Source organism: Protopterus annectens, chromosome 17.part0 (genome assembly GCF_019279795.1).
Source record: "Protopterus annectens isolate FY-2018-M chromosome 17.part0, PAN1.0, whole genome shotgun sequence".
NCBI classification, from domain to species: Eukaryota; Metazoa; Chordata; order Ceratodontiformes; family Protopteridae; genus Protopterus; species Protopterus annectens.
The window spans coordinates 759,770,106-759,790,148 of NC_056751.1; the positions used below are offsets into that span (position 1 = coordinate 759,770,106).

At 40.7% G+C, this 20,043-nt stretch overlaps 1 protein-coding gene across 4 annotated transcripts in view; it reads left to right on the forward strand.

Moving 5' to 3' along the window:
* LOC122791658 (branched-chain-amino-acid aminotransferase, cytosolic-like) overlaps positions 1 to 20,043 on the forward strand; it is a 661,658-nt gene that overhangs the window by 610,163 nt on the left and 31,452 nt on the right. For all 4 annotated transcript variants that reach the window (XM_044059481.1, XM_044059478.1, XM_044059479.1 and 1 more), the window contains one exon: positions 17,386 to 17,460. In XM_044059481.1, the coding sequence (XP_043915416.1) occupies positions 17,386 to 17,460 (75 nt within the window). The remainder of the gene's footprint in view (positions 1 to 17,385; positions 17,461 to 20,043) is intronic.

Genomic DNA, 20,043 nt, shown 5'->3' on the forward strand with positions numbered 1-20,043 from the left:
CTGCAGATGCATACCTATCGGACATCTACATTTATGGTAGGTACAAAACTGTACTTTTATCATAGTACAGCAAATGTAGGCAACAGTCTCATTTTTAATAATATGAAAATGACAGTATCAGGAATACTGATCCATCAAGTTTTGGGAGATGAAAGTGGTAGAGTCCAAAGCAGTCTGGCTAGGCAAGTTAATGTCATTCCAGATAGCAGTTTGCAATTGAAGGGGCTGTGAATGAATACATTGTCTAATTCCAGGCTTGCTCTGGCCCTATATGTTCATCCACACCGGGCTTTGGAAGCACTTGTCATTAAAATACATAGAAAAGGTTGACACTCAGAATCTTGTGATGCTGAAGGACTTGGCAAAATATTTTCCAACAGGTGAAATTTTTGTAATATTTGTTCTTCCTGCTAGCATTGTGCCCATTGTAGTTCTCAGTGATATTAATTCTCGTAATGTCAGCTGGAGAAGTGCTGTCTATGAGCCTTTCTATGAGATAGAATTTGTGATTATGGTGTCCGAGAATAATTTTACACAGCTTGTTCGTAGACATAATTTAACTGATTTGATTTTTCTTAATTGACCAGGGCTTGCTATTAATACATGGACATTACTGCTGCTTGCCAGCACAGATCTTACTACTGTATATTTTGTTATATGGAGAATCAATATGCATCAGTCTAAAACTGAAATATATAACTATGGCAAATGAATATCAGCAAGCTTAAAGAAGATGCAAGTGAAAACTGGTCAGTATGAGGCATGAAACAGGGTTTGTATGCTTAGCTGACACACTTTTGAAATTTGTTGTAATTTCTTATAAGAGTATGCTTCTAAGAAAGCTTTAACTTTTACAAATGCCTAACTGCCATGGTTGAACAGTAGACTACTGGCATGGTGAATAAAATAAGGCATAAATATTGGAAATTTAAAAAGTTTGATAGTGGCTAGTAAGAAAATATATAACCATGCAGCTAGGAAATTAAGGCAGGTAATTACTATAGCAAACTAGTAGAAAGTAAGATGGGAGATGTGTAGTTCGGATTCAGAACAGGGTGCAGCACACTTGACCCAATGTTTGCAGAGAGACAGATAGTTGAGAAGAAGCTAGAGATGAGGAATGAGTCCAAGTGGGCATTATTAGACTTGGAGAAAACATATGCCAAGATCCCAAAAAAGCTAATTTGGGCAGTCCTGCGGTGGTTTGAAGTTCCCAAAACGTTGGTAGAATTAGTGCAGGCAATGTACAAAGATCCAATGAATCAAGTACAAATAGTGTTCATAGGATGATACTAGATTATTGACTCGGAGGCCCTTATTAGCCAAGAATTTCCCCCATGTTCCCTCAAAGTCAGCACCTGTTTCCCCTGTTCATCGGGGACACAGGTGGGATCCCAGGAGTGTATTTTCTGTTTCCCATCCAGTCGTCCAGGTTCCTCTTAAAGAGGGCTAGACAGGTGCTCTGCTTGACATGGCGAGAGAGTCTATTCCACAGATGGAAGAGTCTTTGGGACACAAATCTGTCTCGCCAACAAGTTCTATTAATGTCACAGACCAGGTTAAGGCCTTGCGTGCGGGTTGCGCGAGTGGAGTTTGTCTTGCGGGTATGCAGCAACTTCATCAAGGCTGGGTCTGAAATGGCCTTGTATGCCAGACACGGGTCACCTCTGAGCAGTCTGTATGACACTGAGTAGAGAGATAGGGCTTTTAGGCTATCTGTATAGGATAGGTGTTTGAGACCCTGGATTTTCCTGGTCAGGAACCTCTGTGGTCTCTCCAGCTGCTGCATGTGCTTGGCAGGGTACATGCTGAAGGGGGCATTAAACTCAATAAGGGGTCTGATAAGGGAGGAGTACAGGGATGTCATGACTTCCTTGTTCCTGGATTTAATACCCTTGTTTATGAGGTGGGCCATATAGAAAGTCTTCCATACAACTGAGGCAATGTGATGGCCAAAAGTCAGGTTGCTATCAACTTGGGTGTCCAAGTCCCTCACGACTGATTGCATGCTTAGTACGTTAATAATGTGATAATTAGTGGGGATGACATTTTCCCCAAATTGGTCAATGATGCATTTCTTGGCATTCAGTTTGAGGCCATGCTTCCGGCATCAGTCATTAGTTTGGGTAAGGCCCTCTTGGAGGATGTTGACATCACTAGGGGAATTTAAGACCGCGCCCAGCTTGCAGTCATCTGCAAACTTGGTCAGCCACAGACCACTGGTTTTGGCTTGCACCTCAGAAAAGTATATCCCAAACAGTAGAGGCCGCAAGACCGCTCCTCTGTTCAGTTTCACAGAGAGGTTCCCAGGGGGAGTGGTTGTGCATTAGGGTTCAGCTCTGAGCCCACTGCTGTTCATACTGGTGATGGATTACATTAGCGAACAGGTCAGAGAGTTCGGGTCAACAAAGTTGCTGTATGCAGATGATGTGGCATTACAGGCAGACACTGAACATACCTCTCAACTCTACAGATTTTTGCAGACTGTCCAGATTTTAGCCCCATATTTTTTGGTGTGTTCCTCCTAAAATCTGTACCTTTCTGGCAAATAGGTGAGGATTGAAGTCATTAAATAATGACTAACATTTGAGTTTAAGACTCCACATCCTTCAGAAAATTCATGCTAGTGCAATACCTATTATTCTATCAACTTTCTAAGTTTGTAAGAGCAATATTTAAAATCTGTCACTGTTTGTCCCCCCATCATTTTAGGCTTTGTCCTGATTTTTTGCTCTAAGAGGTTGAGAAGTATGATTCTGAACAATAACTTCAGCAAAGGATAGGGGAATGGAATACAAAACTGAAGGCAGATGGGATGAAACTTACAGAAAAGACAGTGGTAATGGCAGCAAATTGGGGAATCAGAAGAAGCTGAGAATTGAGATAGAAGGGAAGATAGTGGAACAGGTAAACAGCTTCAAGAATCTGGGAGGGGTGGTTGAGGAGAAGTCAGAATGAGGAGGTCAAAGCTAGAATCAGAGGTCTACTTCAGAACAGATCATTTGTGGGTGTGTTTGTCTCTCTCTTTCTGTCCCTATATACGTATACATAGAGAGAGATCAAGACAAATATGCAGAGGTACTACTGAGCACCTGCTTCTTGGAAACGGACCGGCCACAAGCCACGGTACTGTACAGGCCAGCATTTTACACCCAAGGTACTGTTAAAAAAAAAAAAAAAAAAAAAAAGATTCAATAAAATTAAAGTTTATTTTTCTTCTTAATCTGTTCTTTTAACATTTAAGTTAGCCAAACTGACAGGTACAACAAATATAATTTTAAATTATAATGTACTATCACTGTAATCATCAAAAAAATAGCAACAGGTCCATCCTTGGAATCAGTGAGCTGTTTGATAACAGATTTCAATTGAACTTCTCGCCCTCTTTTCCCTTCTCAGTCATGTGCATGTATCAAGGGAGGAGGGCTTCTTTTACGTGTTTAATTTTTGTACCCACATCTCACTCCCTATATTACGGGAAAGTCTGCAGGAATCCCAAAAGCTCATTGATGCCTTACAGTTCTGTAATCCGTTGAGTGGAACAGGTGGGTTGAAATCAGTTTTGGTTAAGTGGATCTAGTTTGATATGTGGCTATGAAAATGGGTAGAATGGTAGAATACTTAGGTGTAATTATCCATATTTGTTGTACTAAGTAATTATGTATTCCCTACAGTGAAGGGTGCATTACAGGTTGTCATTCCTCCTCTCAGCCATGAAAGCTGTTGAGTTATTGTTAGTGTGGCAATACCCCCCCCCCCGATTGCACTGACACCATTCTCCCTCCACAGAGGATTGTGTTGCATCTTCCAGAAGTGACTTACTAACAAACAGAGTCCGGCACACCTTCTAGAAGTCATTTATTAACAAATATTGCCCGGCACATCTTCCAGAAATGATTTATTAACAGATAACATCCAGCTCACCTGTCAGAATTAATTTAACAGATAACATCTGGCACACCTTCCAGAAGTGATTTATTAACAGATAGCATCCAGCACACCTTCCAGAAATGATTTATTAACAGATAGCGTCCGGCACACCTTCCAGAAGTGATTTATTAACAATTAGCATCCATCACACCTTCCAGAAGTGCTTTATTAACAGATGGCATCCATCACACCTTCCAGAAGTGATTGATTAACAAATAGTGGGTGGCACACCTTCTAGAAGTGACTTATTAACAGAAAGTGGGTGGAACACCTTTCAGAAGAGATTTATTAACATATGGCATCCAGCACACCTTCCAGAAGTGACTTATTAACAGATAGTGGGTGGCACACCTTCCAGAAGTGATTTATTAACAGATAGTAGATTCTGACAGACCTTCCAGAAGTGATTTATTAACAGATAGAGGGTGGCACATTTTCCAGAAGTGATTTATTAACAGAGGGTGGCACACTTTCCAGAAGTGATTTATTAACAGCTAGTGGGTGGCACACCGTCCAGAAGTGATTTATTAACAGATAGCATCCAGCACACCTTCCAGAAGTGATTTATTAACAGATGCCATCTGGCACACCTTCCAGAAGTGATTTATTAACAGATAGCATCCAGCACACCCTACACCTTCCAGAAGTGATTTATTAACACATAGAATCTGGCACACCTTTCAGAGGTGATTTATTAACAGATAGTGGGTGGTACACCTTCCAGAAGTGGTTTATTAACAGATAGTGGGTGGCACACCTTCCAGAAGTGATTTATTAACATATGGCATCCAGCACACCTTCCAGAAATGATTTATTAACAGATAATGGGTGGCACACCTTCCAGAAGTGATTTATTAACCGATAGCATCTGACAGACCTTCCAGAAGTGATTTATTAACAGATAGTAGGTGGCACACTTTCCAGAAGTGGTTTATTACAGATTGTGGGTGGCACACATTCCAGAAGTGATTTATTAACAAGATAGCATCTGACAGACCTTCCCAGAGTGATTGGTGTCCAGCACACCTTCCAGAAGTGATTTATTAACAGATAATGGTGGCACACCTTCCAGAAGTGAGTTATTAACAGATAGTGGGTGGCACAATTTCCAGAGGTGATTTATTAACAGATGGCATCCAGCACACCTTCCAGAAGTGATATATTAACAGATAATGGGTGGCACACCTTCCAGAAGTGATTTATTAAGATAGCATCTGACTGACCTTCCAGAAGTGCTTTATTAACAGATAGTGGGTGGCACACTTTCCAGAAGTGATTTATTAACAGAGGGTGGCACACCTTCCAGAAGTGATTTATTAACAGCTAGTGCGTGGCACACCTTTCAGAAGTGATTTATTAATAGATAATGGGTGGCACACCTTCCAGAAGTGATTTATGAACAGATACCATCTGGCCCACCTTCCAGAAGTGATTTATTAACAGATAGCATCCAGCACACCTTACACCTTCCAGAAGTGATTTATTAATAGATAGCATCCAGCACACCTTACAGAAGTGATTTATTAACACATAGCATCTGGCACACCTTTCAGAGGTGATTTATTAACAGATAGTGGGTGGTACACCTTCCCGAAGTGGTTTATTAACAGATAGTGGGTGGCACACCTTCCAGAAGTGATTTATTAACAGATGGCATCCATCACACCTTTCAGAAATGATTTATTAACAGATAATGGGTGGCACACCTTCCAGAAGTGATTTATTAACAGATAGCATCTGACAGACGTTCCAGAAGTGATTTATTAACAGAAAGTAGGTGGCACACTTACCAGAAGTGGTTTATTAACAGATAGTGGGTGGCACACATTCCAGAAGTGATTTATTAACAGTTAGCATCTGACAGACCTTCCAGAAGTGATTTATTAACAGATAGTGGGTGGCACACCTTCCAGAAGTGATTTTATTAACAAGATAGCATCTGACAGACCTTCCCGAAGTGATTTATTAACAGATAGTGGGTGGCATACCTTCCAGACATGATTTATTAACAGATGGTGTCCAGCACACTTTCCAGAGGTGATTTATTAACAGATAGTGGGTGGTACACCTTCCAGAAGTGGTTTATTAACAGATAGTGGGTGGCACACCTTCCAGAAGTGATTTCTTAACAGATGGCATCCAGCACACCATCCAGAAGTTATTTATTAACAGATAATGGGTGGCACACCATCCAGAAGTGATTTATTAAGATAGCATCTGACAGACCTTCCAGAACTGCTTTATTAACAGATAGTAGGTGGCACACTTTCAAGAAGTGATTTATTAACAGATAGTGGGTGGCACACATTCCAGAAGTGATTTATTAACAGATAGCATCTGACCGACCTTCCAGAAGTGATTTATTAACAGATAGTGGGTGGCACACCTTCCAGAAGTGATTTATTAACAAGATAGCATCTGACAGACATTCCCGAAGTGATTTATTAACAGATAGTGGGTGGCATACCTTCCAGACATGATTTATTAACAGACGGTGTCAAGCACACCTTCCAGAATTGCTTTATTAACAGATAATGGGTGGCACACCTTCCAGAAGTGAGTTATTAACAGATAGTGGGTGGCACACATTCCAGAGGTGATTTATTAACAGATAGTGGGTGGCACACCTTCCAGAAGTGGTTTATTAACAGATAGTGGGTGGCACACCTTCCAGAAGTGATTTATTAACAGATAGCGTCCACCACATCTTCCAGAAGTGATTTATTAACAGATAATGGGTGGCACACCTTCCGGAAGGGATTTATTAAGATAGCATCTGACAGACCTTCCAGAAGTGATTTATTAACAGATAGTGGGTGACACACCTTAAAGAAGTGGTTTATTCACATGTAGCATCTGACAGACCTTCCAGAAGTGATTTATTAACAGATAGTGGATGGCACACCTCCCAGAAGTGATTTATTAACATATGGTGTCCAGCACACCTTCCAGAAGTGATTTATTAACACATAGTGGGTAGCACACCTCCCAGAAGTAATTTATTAACAGATAGCATCTGACAGACCTTCCAGAAGTGATTTATTAACAGATAGGGGGTGGCACACTTTCCAGAAGCAATTTATTAACAGGGGGTAGCACACTTTCCAGAAGTGATTTATTAACAGCCAGTGGGTGGCACACCTTCCAGAAGTGATTTATTAACAGCATCCAGCACACCTTCCAGAAGTGATTTATTAACAAATAGTGGGTGGCACACCTTCCAGAAGTGATTTATTAACAGCATCCAGCACACCCTCCAGAAGTGATTTATTAACAGATAGTGGGTGGCACACCTTCCAGAAGTGATTTATTAACAGATAGCATCTGACAGACCTTCCAGAAGTGATTTATTAACCGATAATGGGTGGCACACTTTCCAAAATTGATTTATTAACAGATAGTGGGTGGCACACCTTCCAGAAGTGATTTATTAGCAGTATAGCATCTGACAGACCTTCCCAAAGTGATTTATTAACAGATGGTGGGTGGCATACCTTCCAGACGTGATTTATTAACAGATAATGGGTGGCACACCTTCCAGAAGTGAGTTATTAACAGATAGTGGGTGGCACACTTTCCAGAGGTGATTTATTAACATATAGTGGGTGGTACACCTTCCAGAAGTGGTTTATTAACAGATAGTGGGTGGCACACCTTCCAGATGTGATTTATTACGATAGCATCTGACAGACCTTCCAGAAGTGATAGCATCTGACAGACCCTCCAGAAGTGATTTATTAACAGATAGTGGGTGGCACACCTTCCAGAAGTGATTTATTAACAGATAATGGGTGGCACACCTTCCGGAAGGGATTTATTAAGATAGCATCTGACAGACCTTCCAGAAGTGGTTTATTAACAGATAGTGGGTGACACACATTCCAGAAGTGGTTTATTCACATGTAGCATCTGACAGACCTTCCAGAAGTGATATATTAACAGATAGTGGGTGGCACACCTCCCAGAAGTGATTTATTAACATATGGTGTCCAGCACACCTTCCAGAAGTGATTTATTAGCAGATAGTGGGTGGCACACCTCCCAGAAGTAATTTATTAACAGATAGCATCTGACAGACCTTCCAGGAGTGATTTATTAACAGATAGGGGGTGGCACACTTTCCAGAAGCAATTTATTAACAGGGGGTAGCACACTTTCCAGAAATGATTTATTAACAGCTAGTAGGTGGCACACCTTCCAGAAGTGATTTATTAACAGCATCCAGCACACCTTCCAGAAGTGATTTATTAACAGATAACTTCCAGCACACCTTATAGAAGTGATTTATTAACACACAGCATCTGACAGACCTTCCAGAAGTGATTTATTAACAGAAAGTAGGTGGCACACTTTCCAGAAGTGGTTTATTAACAGATAGTGGGTGGCACACATTCCAGAAGTGATTTATTAACAGATAGCATCTGACAGACCTTCCAGAAGTGATTTATTAACAGATAGTGGGTGGCACACCTTCCAGAAGTGATTTTATTAACAAGATAGCATCTGACAGACCTTCCCGAAGTGATTTATTAACAGACGTGATTTATTAACAGATGGTGTCCAGCACACCTTCCAGAAGTGATTTATTAACCGATAATGGATGACACACCTTCCAGAAGTGAGTTATTAACAGATAGTGGTTGGCACACTTTTCAGAGGTGATTTATTAACAGATAGTGGGTGGTACACCTTCCAGAAGTGGTTTATTAACAGATAGTGGGTGGCACACCTTCCAGAAGTGATTTATTAACAGATGGCATCCAGCACACCTTCCAGAAGTGATTTATTAACAGATAATGGGTGGCACACCATCCAGAAGTGATTTATTAAGATAGCATCTGACAGACCTTCCAGAACTGCTTTATAAACAGATAGTGGGTGGCACACTTTCAAGAAGTGATTTATTAACAGATAGTGGGTGGCACACATTCCAGAAGTGATTTATTAACAGATAGCATCTGACCGACTTTCCAGAAGTGATTTATTAACAGATAGTGGGTGGCACACCTTCCAGAAGTGATTTATTAACAATATAGCATCTGACAGACATTCCCGAAGTGATTTATTAACAGATAGTGGGTGTCATACCTTCCAGACGTGATTTATTAACAGACGGTGTCCAGCACACCTTCCAGAATTGCTTTATTAACAGATAATGGGTGGCACACCTTCCAGAAGTGAGTTATTAACAGATAGTGGGTGGCACACTTTCTAGAGGTGATTTATTAACAGATAGTGAGTGGCACACCTTCCAGAAGTGGTTTATTAACAGATAGTGGGTGGCACACCTTCCAGAAGTGATTTATTAACAGATGGCGTCCACCACACCTTCCAGAAGTGATTTATTAACAGATAATGGGTGGCACACCTTCCGGAAGGGATTTATTAAGATAGCATCTGACAGACCTTCCAGAAGTGATTTATTAACAGATAGTGGGTGACACACCTTCCAGAAGTGGTTTATTCACATGTAGCATCTGACAGACCTTCCAGAAGTGATTTATTAACAGATAGTGGGTGGCACACCCCCAATAAGTGATTTATTAACATATGGCGTCCAGCACACCTTCCAGAAGTGATTTATTAACAGATAGTGGGTGGCACACCTCCCAGAAGTGATTTATTAACAGATAGCATCTGACAGACCTTCCAGAAGTGATTTATTAACAGATAGGGGGTGGCACACTTTCCAGAAGCAATTTATTAACGGGGGGTAGCACACTTTCCAGAAGTGATTTATTAACAGCTAGTGGGTGGCACACCTTCCAGAAGTGATTTATTAACAGCATCCAGCACACCTTCCAGAAGTGATTTATTAACAGATAACTTCCAGCACACCTTATAGAAGTGATTTATTAACACACAGCATCTGGCACACCTTCCAGAAGTGATTTATTAATAGATAGTGGGTGGCACACCTTCCAGAAGTGATTTATTAACAGATAGTGGGTGGCACACTTTCCAGAAGTAATTTATTAGCAATATAGCATCTGACAGACCTTCCCAAAGTGATTTATTAACAGATGGTGGGTGGCATACCTTCCAGACGTGATTTATTAACAGATAATGGGTGGCACACCTTCCAGAAGTGAGTTATTAACAGATAGTGGGTGGCACACTTTCCAGAGGTGATTTCTTAACAGATAGTGGGTGGTACACCTTCCAGAAGTGGTTTGTTAACAAATAGTGGGTGGCACACCTTCCAGATGTGATTTATTAAGATAGCATCTGACAGACCTTCCAGAAGTGATTTATTAACCGATAATGGGTGGCCCACTTTTCAGAATTGATTTATTAACAGATAGTGGGTGGCACACCTTCCAGAAGTGATTTATTAGCAATATAGCATCTGGCAGACCCTCCAGAAGTGATTTATTAACAGATAGTGGGTGGCACACCTTCCAGAAGTGATTTATTAACAGATAGCATCTGACAGACCTTCCAGAAGTGATTTATTAACAGATAATGGGTGGCACACTTTCCAGAATTGATTTATTAACAGATAGTGGGTGGCACACCTTCCAGAAGTGATTTATTACCAATATAGCATCTGACAGACCTTCCCAAAGTGATGGTGGGTGGCATACCTTCCAGACGTGATTTATTAACAGATGGTGTCCAGCACACCTTCCAGAAGTGATTTATTAACAGATAATGGGTGGCACACCTTCCAGAAGTGAGTTATTAACAGATAGTGGGTGGCACACTTTCCAGAGGTGATTTATTAACAGATAGTGGGTGGTACACATTCCAGAAGTGGTTTATTAACAGATAGTGGGTGGCACACCTTCCAGAAGTGATTTATTAACAGATGGCATCCAGCACAACTTCCAGAAGTGATTTATGATGGGTGGCACACCTTCCAGAAGTGATTTATTAAGATAGCATCTGACAGACATTCCAGAAGTGCTTTATTAACAGATGGCGTGTGGCACACTTTCCAGAAGTGATTTATTAACAGATAGTGGGTAGCACACATTCCAGAAGTTATTTATTAATGTATGGTGTCCAGCACACCTTCCAGAAGTGATTTATTAAAAGATAGTGGGTGGCACACCTTCCAGACGTGATTTTTTAACAGATAGCATCTGACGACAGACCTTCCAGAAGTGATTTATTAACAGACAGAGGGTGGCACACTTTCCAGAAGCAATTTATTAACAGAGGGTGGCACACTTTCCAGAAGTGATTTATTAAAAGATAGTGGGTGGCACAGCTTCCAGACATGATTTTTTAACAGATAGCATCTGACAGACCTTCCAGAAGTGATTTATTAACAGATAGTGGGTGGCACACCTTCCAGAAGTGATTCATTAACAAGATAGCATCTGACAGACCTTCTCGTAGTGATTTATTATCAGATAGTGGGTGGCATACCTTCCAGACGTGATTTATTAACAGATGGTGTCCAGCACACCTTCCAGAAGTGATTTATTAACAGATAATGGATGGCAGACCTTCCAGAGGTGAGTTATTAACAGATAGTGGTTGGCACACTTTCCAGATGTGATTTATCAACAGATAGTGGGTGGTACACCTTCCAGAAGTGGTTTATTAACAGATAGTGGGTGGCACACCTTCCAGAAGTGATTTATTAAGATAGCATCTGATAGACCTTCCAGAAGTGATTTATTAACAGATAGTGGGTGGCACACCTTCCAGAAATGGTTTATCCACATATAGCATCTGACAGACCTTCCAGACGTGATTTATTAACAGATAATGGGTGGCACACCTTCCAGAAGTGATTTATTAATGTATGGTGTCCAGCACACCTTCCAGAAGTGATTTATTAAAAGATAGTGGGTGGCACACCTTCCAGACGTGATTTTTTAACAGATAGCATCTGACAGACCTTCCAGAAGTGATTTATTAACAGACAGAGGGTGGCACACTTTCCAGAAGCAATTTATTAACAGAGGGTGGCACACTTTCCAGAAGTGATTTATTAACAGCTAGTGGGTGGCACACCTTCCAGAAGTGATTTATTAACAGATAACATCCAGCACACCTTACAGAAGTGAGTTATTAACACATAGCATCTGGCACACCTTCCAGAAGTGATTTATTAACAGATAGTGGGTGGCATACCTTCCAGACATGATTTATTGACAGACGGTGTCCAGCACACCTTCCAGAATTGCTTTATTAACAGATAGTGGGTGGCACACCATCCAGAAGTGAGTTATTAACAGATAGTGGGTGGCACACTTTCCAGAGGTGATTTATCAACAGATAGTGCGTGGCACACCTTCCAGAAGTGGTTTATTAACAGATAGTGGGTGGCACACCTTCCAGAAGTGATTTATTAACAGATGGCGTCCACCACACCTTCCAGAAGTGATGTATTAACAGATAATGGGTGACACACCTTCCGGAAGGGATTTATTAACAGATAGTGGGTGACACACCTTCCAAAAGTGGTTTATTCACATGTAGCATCTGACAGACCTTCCAGAAGTGATTTATTAACAGATAGTGGGTGGCACACCTTCCAGAAGTGATTTATTAACATATGGCGTCCAGCACACCTTCCAGAAGTGATTTATTAACAGATAGTGGGTGACACACCTTCCAGAAGTGATTTATTAACAGATAGCATCTGACAGACCTTCCAGAAGTGATTTATTAACAGATAGGGGGTGGCACACTTTCCAGAAGCGATTTATTAACAGAGGGTGGCACACTTTCCAGAAGTGATTTATTAACAGCTAGTGGGTGGCACACCTTCCAGAAGTGATTTATTAACAGCATCCAGCACACCTTCCAGAAGGGAGTTATTAACAGATAACATCCAGCACACCTTATAGAAGTGATTTCTTAACACACAGCATCTGGCACACCTTCCAGATGTGATTTATTAAAAGATAGTGGGTGGCACACCTTCCAGAAGTGATTTATTAACAAATAGTGGGTGGCACACCTTCCAGAAGTGATTTATTAACAGATGGCATCCAGCACACCTTTCAGAAGTGATTTATTAACAGATAATGGTTGGCACACCTTCCAGAAGTGATTTATTAACAGATAGCATCTGCCAGACCTTCCAGAAGTGATTTATTAACATATAATGGGTGGCACACTTTCCAGAATTTATTTATTAACAGATAGTGGGTGGCACACTTTCCAGAAGTGATTTATTAGCAATATAGCATCTGACAGACCTTCCCAAAGTGATGTATTAACAGATGGTGGGTGGCATACCTTCTAGACGTGATTTATTAACAGATGGTGTCCAGCACACCTTCCAGAAGTGATTTATTGACAGATAGTGGGTGGCACACTTTCCAGAGGTGATTTATTAACAGATAGTGGGTGGTACACCTTCCAGAAGTGGTTTATTAACAGATAGTGGGTGGCACACCTTCCAGAAGTGATTTATTAACAGATGGCATCCAGCACAACTTTCAGAAGTGATTTATAATGAGGGGCACACCTTCCAGAAGTGATTTATTATCAGCATCTGACAGACCTTCCAGAAGTGATTTAGTAACAGATAGTGGGTGGCACACCTTCCAGAAATGATTTATTAACAAGATAGCATCTGACAGAACTTCCCATAGTGATTTATTAACAGATGGTGGGTGGCATACCTCCCAGACGTGATTTATTAACAGATGGTGTCCAGCACACTTTCCAGAAGTGATTTATTAACAGATAATGGGTGGCACACCTTCCAGAGGTGAGTTATTAACAGATAGTGGGTGGCACACTTTCCAGAGGTGATTTATTAACAGATATGGGTGGTACACCTTCCAGAAGTGGTTTATTAACAGATAGTGGGTGGCACACCTTCCAGATGTGATTTATTAACAGATGGCGTCCAGCACACCTTCCAGAAGTGATTTATTAACAGATAATGGGTGGCACACCTTCCAGAAATGATTTATTAAGATAGCATCTGATAGACCTTCCAGAAGTGATTTATTAACAGGTAGTGGGTGGCACACCTTCCAGAAGTGGTTTATTCACATATAGCATCTGACAGACCTTCCAGAAGTGATTTATTAACAGATAGTGGGTGGCACACCTTCCAGAAGTGGTTTATTAATGTATGGCGTCCAGCACACCTTCCAGAAGTGATTTATTAACAGATAGTGGGTGGCACACCTTCCAGAAGTGATTTTTTAACAGATAGCCTCTGACAGACCTTCCAGAAGTGATTTATTAACAGACACAGGGTGGCACACTTTCCAGAAGCAATTTATTAACAGAGGGTGGCACACTTTCCAGAAGTGATTTATTAACAGAGGGTGGCACACTTTCCAGAAGTGATTTATTAACAGATAACATCCAGCACACCTTACAGAAGTGATTTATTAACACATAGCATCTGGCACACCTTCCTGAAGCGATTTATTAACAGATAGTGGGTGGCACACCTTCCAGAAGTGATTTATTAACAGATGGCATTCAGCACACCTTCCAGAAGTGATTTATTAACAGATAGTGGGTGGCTCACCTCCCAGAAGTGATTTATTAACAGATAGCATCTGACAGATGTTCCAGAAGTGATTTATTAACAGATAGCATCTGACAGACCTTCCAGAAGTGATTTATTAACAGATAATGGGTGGCACACTTTCCAGAAGTGATTTATTAACAGATAGAGGGTGGCATACCTTCCAGACGTGATTTATTAACAGATGGTGTCCAGCACACCTTCGGGGAATTGATTTGTTAACAGATAATGGGTGGCACACCTTCCAGAAGTGAGTTATTAACAGATAGTTGGTGGCACACTTTCCAGAGGTGATTTATTAACAGATAGTGGGTGGTACACCTTCCAGAAGTGATTTATTAACAGATAGTGGGTGGGATACTTTCCAGAAGTGATTTATTAACAGATGGCATCCAGCACACCTTCCAGAAGTCATTTATTAACAGATAGCATCCAGCACTCCATCCAGAAGTGATTTATTAACAGATAGTGGGTAGCACACCTTCCAGAAGTGGTTTATTAACATATAGCATCTGACAGACCTTCCAGAAGTGATTTATTAACAGATAGTGGGTGGCACACCTTCCAGAAGTGATTTATTAACAGATGGCGTCCAGCACACCTTCCAGAAGTGATTTATTAACATATAGCATCCAGCACACCTTCCAGAAGTGATTTATTAACAGATGGCATCTGACTGACCTTCCAGAAGTGATTTATTAACAGTTAGTGGGTGGCACGCCTTCCAGAAGTGATTTATTAACAGATAGCATCTGACAGACCTTTCAGAAGTGATTTATTAACATATAGTGGATGGCACACCTTCCAGAAGTGATGTATTAACATATAGTGGGTGGCACACCTTCCAGAAGTGATGTATTAACAGATAGTGGGTGACACACCTTCCAGAAGTGATTTATCAACAGATAGTGGGTGGCACACCTTCCAGAAGTGATTTATTAACAGATAGTGGGTGGCACACCTTCCAGAAGTGACTTATTAACCGATAGTGGATGGCACACCTTCCAGAAGTGATTTATTAATAGATATTGGGTGGCACACCTTCCAGAAGTGATTTATTAACAGATATGGGTGGCACACCTTCCAGAAGTGATTTATTAACAGATAGTGGGTGGCACACCTTCCAGAAGTGATTTATTAACAGATAGTGGGTGGCACACCTTACAGACGTGATTTATTAACAGATAGTGGGTGGCACACCTTCCAGACGTGATTTATTAACAGATAGTGGATGGCACACCTTCCAGAAGTGAGTTATTAACAAATAGTGGGTGACACCCCTTCCAGAAGCGATTTATTAACAGATAGTGGATGGCACACATTTATGGATACCTGCTGCTCATTAGGCTGACAACACCCCACATAATGTATCCACACATTTGTAATTTAATTCTCCAGAATAATGGTCCTCCTTGTGTTCTGTGGATGCTGTTTCCAAGGTACAGGCCTTTTTAGTAGCCAGTATTAGCCATACATGAATGGCCGTCATTAACTCCTGAATCAGCTACGTGAGTAATATGTAACTGATCAGCATGCACTGGTGTATCCATTGTTGTAATAGTATAGAAACTGAATGCGCAGGTTTGAGGCAAGGAACTATTTTACTGGCAGTCTCCAGAAGAACAAGTAGCCCTTCTTTTATGAGAGTGCAGCATTATATGTTTAGTCTGTGGAGTGTATGCTGTCTATGGAAGTTGTTCAAGTGAGCTTCCCACTTACATGTTCATGGGACTTAACCTCTTCCTACCTGACTTCCTGCTTTCTCTTATTATTACAGTTCTTTCATTATACCAGCTCTGATATCCACTCTGTATTTAATGCATGTGCATGTAGCGCTTTGTCAATCATTCTGTACCCATTGTGTTTACTCCAGGCTGAGACTGACATAGGTCAAGTGGTATCAGTGCTGTACCCCTGTTAACAAATTCAGAATAAAGTAAATAAGCAAAAGCCCTAGTATTACTGCACATCCACTCTTTAAAAGGATTGTTCTAGCATCACTGCACGTCCACTCTTTAAAAGGATTGTTCTAGCATCACTGCACCTAAACTCTTTAAAAGGATTGTTCTAGCATCACTGCACCTCCACTCTTTAAAAGGATTGTTCTAGCATCACTGCACCTCCACTCTTTAAAAGGATTGTTCTAGCATCACTGCACCTAAACTCTTTAAAAGGATTGTTCTAGCATCACTTCACCTCCACTTTTTAAAAGGATTGTTCTAGCATCCCTGCACCTCCACCCTTTAAAAGGATTGTTCTAGCATCACTGCACCTAAACTCTTTAAAAGGATTGTTCTAGCATCACTGCACCTAAACTCTTTAAAATGATTGTTCTAGCATCACTGCACCTCCACTCTTTAAAAGGATTGTTCTAGCATCACTGCACCTCCATTGTTTAAAATGATTTTTTTTGTTTGTTTTTTGTTTTTTTTTTTAATTCAAAAAGTTGTTTCCTTGCCAATCTTAACTACCTGCCTGTCATGGCTCTGGTGGCCCCCAGTCATTTATGGCCGCTCCTTAATTTTCTGCTTCTGGTTTGCTTATCTTGATAGTGTCTCTCAAGACTGGAACAGACCTTAACTTGTAAAATTCCATTTTAAAAGACAGCTAGGCATTATATTCTAAAAGAGAGGAATTGCTTATTTATCAGTATCGTGTGTGTTACCACATTGCAGTGTCCTGTAAACTAGGTAAACTTACAAGAACTGTATTTAGCATATATTGGAGTTATCTGAAGAAGGACAGGAACACCTGTACTACACAAAAACATACTCAACCCATATATGCAGTCATGTACCATATATGCTGTCAGCTACCAAGGATTATTCTGCTAGCATTCCTTGAATTGAGGGACCCATTCTATATGTTTCCAGTGCAAGAGATATTAGTGTTGAATTACTGAAATGACAAGGAAGACACTATAGACATATGGGCAGATTACCTTCTCTGTCTAAATCTTTGTGTACTTTTTTTTCCCTCTCTAACCCATTTAGAACCATCACATTCCAACTATGGAAAATGGACCAAAACTGGCCAAGAGGTTTTTGAAGGAACTTACAGATATCCAGGTAACGTACAGACTTGGTATTTTGTTTGTATATTGTAAAAGTTTCTTTCTGCATTCTTCTGTCATTAAACACTGTTAGACACTGCTTTGCACTAATATCATGGTGCATTTTCAGTGTTGTCATTGGGAAATTAGTTTTCTACAGTCAAACAAAGTGATGCTTGGTTTCTTGACCTGATCTGTGTTATACTCTTGTCATAAATGATAGAAAAATCCACTACCTACCTTATGAGGAAGGAAGAAATTCTTGGTTTGACACAGTTAGTTTTTGGCCCTAGACTGCTCAGTACTCTGGCACCATTATCAGTGAAGTGTCCACACATGCTCGAGTTTTCAGCAGCACTAAAATCAGGGAAGTGATCTGCTGTTTCTGGTAACCACACAAGTTCCTTGTATTTCTGTTCTGTTTTTAGTTCCAGCCAAATATCGCCTTTATTTTAGCATCCATTCCGATAACATCTTTCCCCTACTACACATGTTACTCCTAAGGCTGCTATCCCCGTCCTTCATTATGTCTCTTAGGTCAGTGCTGGAGGATATTGCTGTCCAAGCCAAATCCATTTGAAAAGCCCTATAAATGAAGCCAGGCCTGAAAATGACCCTTTAATTTACCTCTTGCTAGTGACTAGTTTGCAAGGGCTTACCTTCCTGTTTTACTGGGTTTGGCCTATGGAAGGATGTCTGCTTATGGTTCAAGGCCATAGAAAAGTTTCAAATCCTGTCCAACTTTGTCCCACTCATTGCCGAGAAATGATTAAGGGACTGTCCTTCATACTGAGTTGCAGGCCCACATTAACATACTTTTTGTGTGGACCTTTATACACAGTACTAGAAGAGTCTGTGATTATCTACAGATCTATGAAGTATCTAAAAGCAGTAGGTCTTCTTTTTCAAAGCTGAGGCTTTGCTTTTGTTTCTCATTTCAAAATGCCGCCGTCACTTTTTTTGGTTCTTACCCTTCATATCCCTCGCCAAAACCCTGTAGTGGCTTCATTTTATTGTGACGCAGCTTTGATATCCAATTTTGATTTTGTTTCCTTAGATGAACAACAGAGTTAAATATTTCTAGTACGTTGCTGTAAAACGACATGAAGTCTTTGAGAGTCAAGGTAGTGTAGCAGGAGCATTCAGTCTGCAGCATGGTTTTCACAATTTAGTAACTACTGTACATGTTGAGGAAAGGTCCTAGGCAAGAGCACATTGAGAGGAGCTTATTCAAGAGGTTTGTCCAGAAAGTGACAGTGTGGAGTGACTGCTTAAAGCACCAGGCATCATCCCTAATGATTTGACATTTGTAGGATTTATGATTGCAACTCAACATAAGTAAATTTCTTGCAGTAGATTAAATTTTTCAAAGAGCAGGTTACTGGTAGAGACAGATGACCTCACACTGCCCCCAGTTAAGGTTTCAGTCGCTACACAACAAGATCTCAGATGAGAGGTCTTTATCTACTTCCAAGGCCAGTAAGTGCAACTTTCCACAAATTTCAGATGGGTCTATATCAGAACATCGAAGTATTACAACTTCAAATGTTTTGATATTGAACAATATTCAGTGAACGCTAAGGATAGCGAAGCTGCAGAACAGCAAATTTTTTTCCTCAGGAAAGAATTTGGTTGGCCGTTTTTGTGGCTTCACTATTCTTAGCGCTGTGGTGGAAAGTTAAGGGTTGGGTTCAGGTAAGTGTGCAACTGTACATTAGGGTTAGGGGTGGGTTAAGTGAGTTAGGGTTAGGGCGCGGGTTAGGCGTATGTGCGATGGTGACAGACTTTAGGGTTAGGGACAGTTTAAGTGAGTTAGGGTTTGGGCGTGGGTTAGGTGAGTGCGCGATAGTGACGGACCTTAAGGTTAGGGTTTGGGTTAAGGCAAGTGGGTAGATAGTGCATGTTTAGTGTAACGTTAGATGTAGGAATTTAAGTGTATGTGTGTGGTTGCTGTTTGTTTGATGTGCTTGCGTTGTGTGTATGTGTTTCGGTGCAGCAAATTTTTTCCATGGGAAAAAATTAGCTGTTCTGAATGTTCAATATTTTCATGTTTAGATTTTTTGGGGCCGATGAAATAGCATTCGCTATTTTCATCTTCCGATAACGTGATATAAACGCTTTCAGATCACCCTTTGTATGGTGCAAAATTAGAACATCTGTCTTTCAGTTTCAAAAGGGAGTTATGTCTGAAAATTGCTGTCATAGGCTGAATTTTTTTTTAACAGTAATAGTCATTGAAATGTGTCTAAATCCCAACATCCTAGACACAACCATCCTGCAACAAGGTTATAGCGTACACAGGTGTGACTGGAAAACTAAAAAAAGGAGATGGAGTTGCTATAATTTACTCCAACAGCTTTACAATACTACCCGTAACCTTAAAAATACCCTCATCAAAAATTCAGCAATACTAACTGGCATCACCCTGTGTGAAATCCCTGATAGCATATCCCTCCAACTATCAACAGGGGTGGCGCTTGCTAAGGCCAAAAGCACACTGCTTCATTGGGCTGTGACAGCATCCCAGGTTGTGTCCTGAATAGCCTTAAAAGTGACCTAGCAGGACACTTTGAGTCACTCTTCAACTACAGCCTCAAAA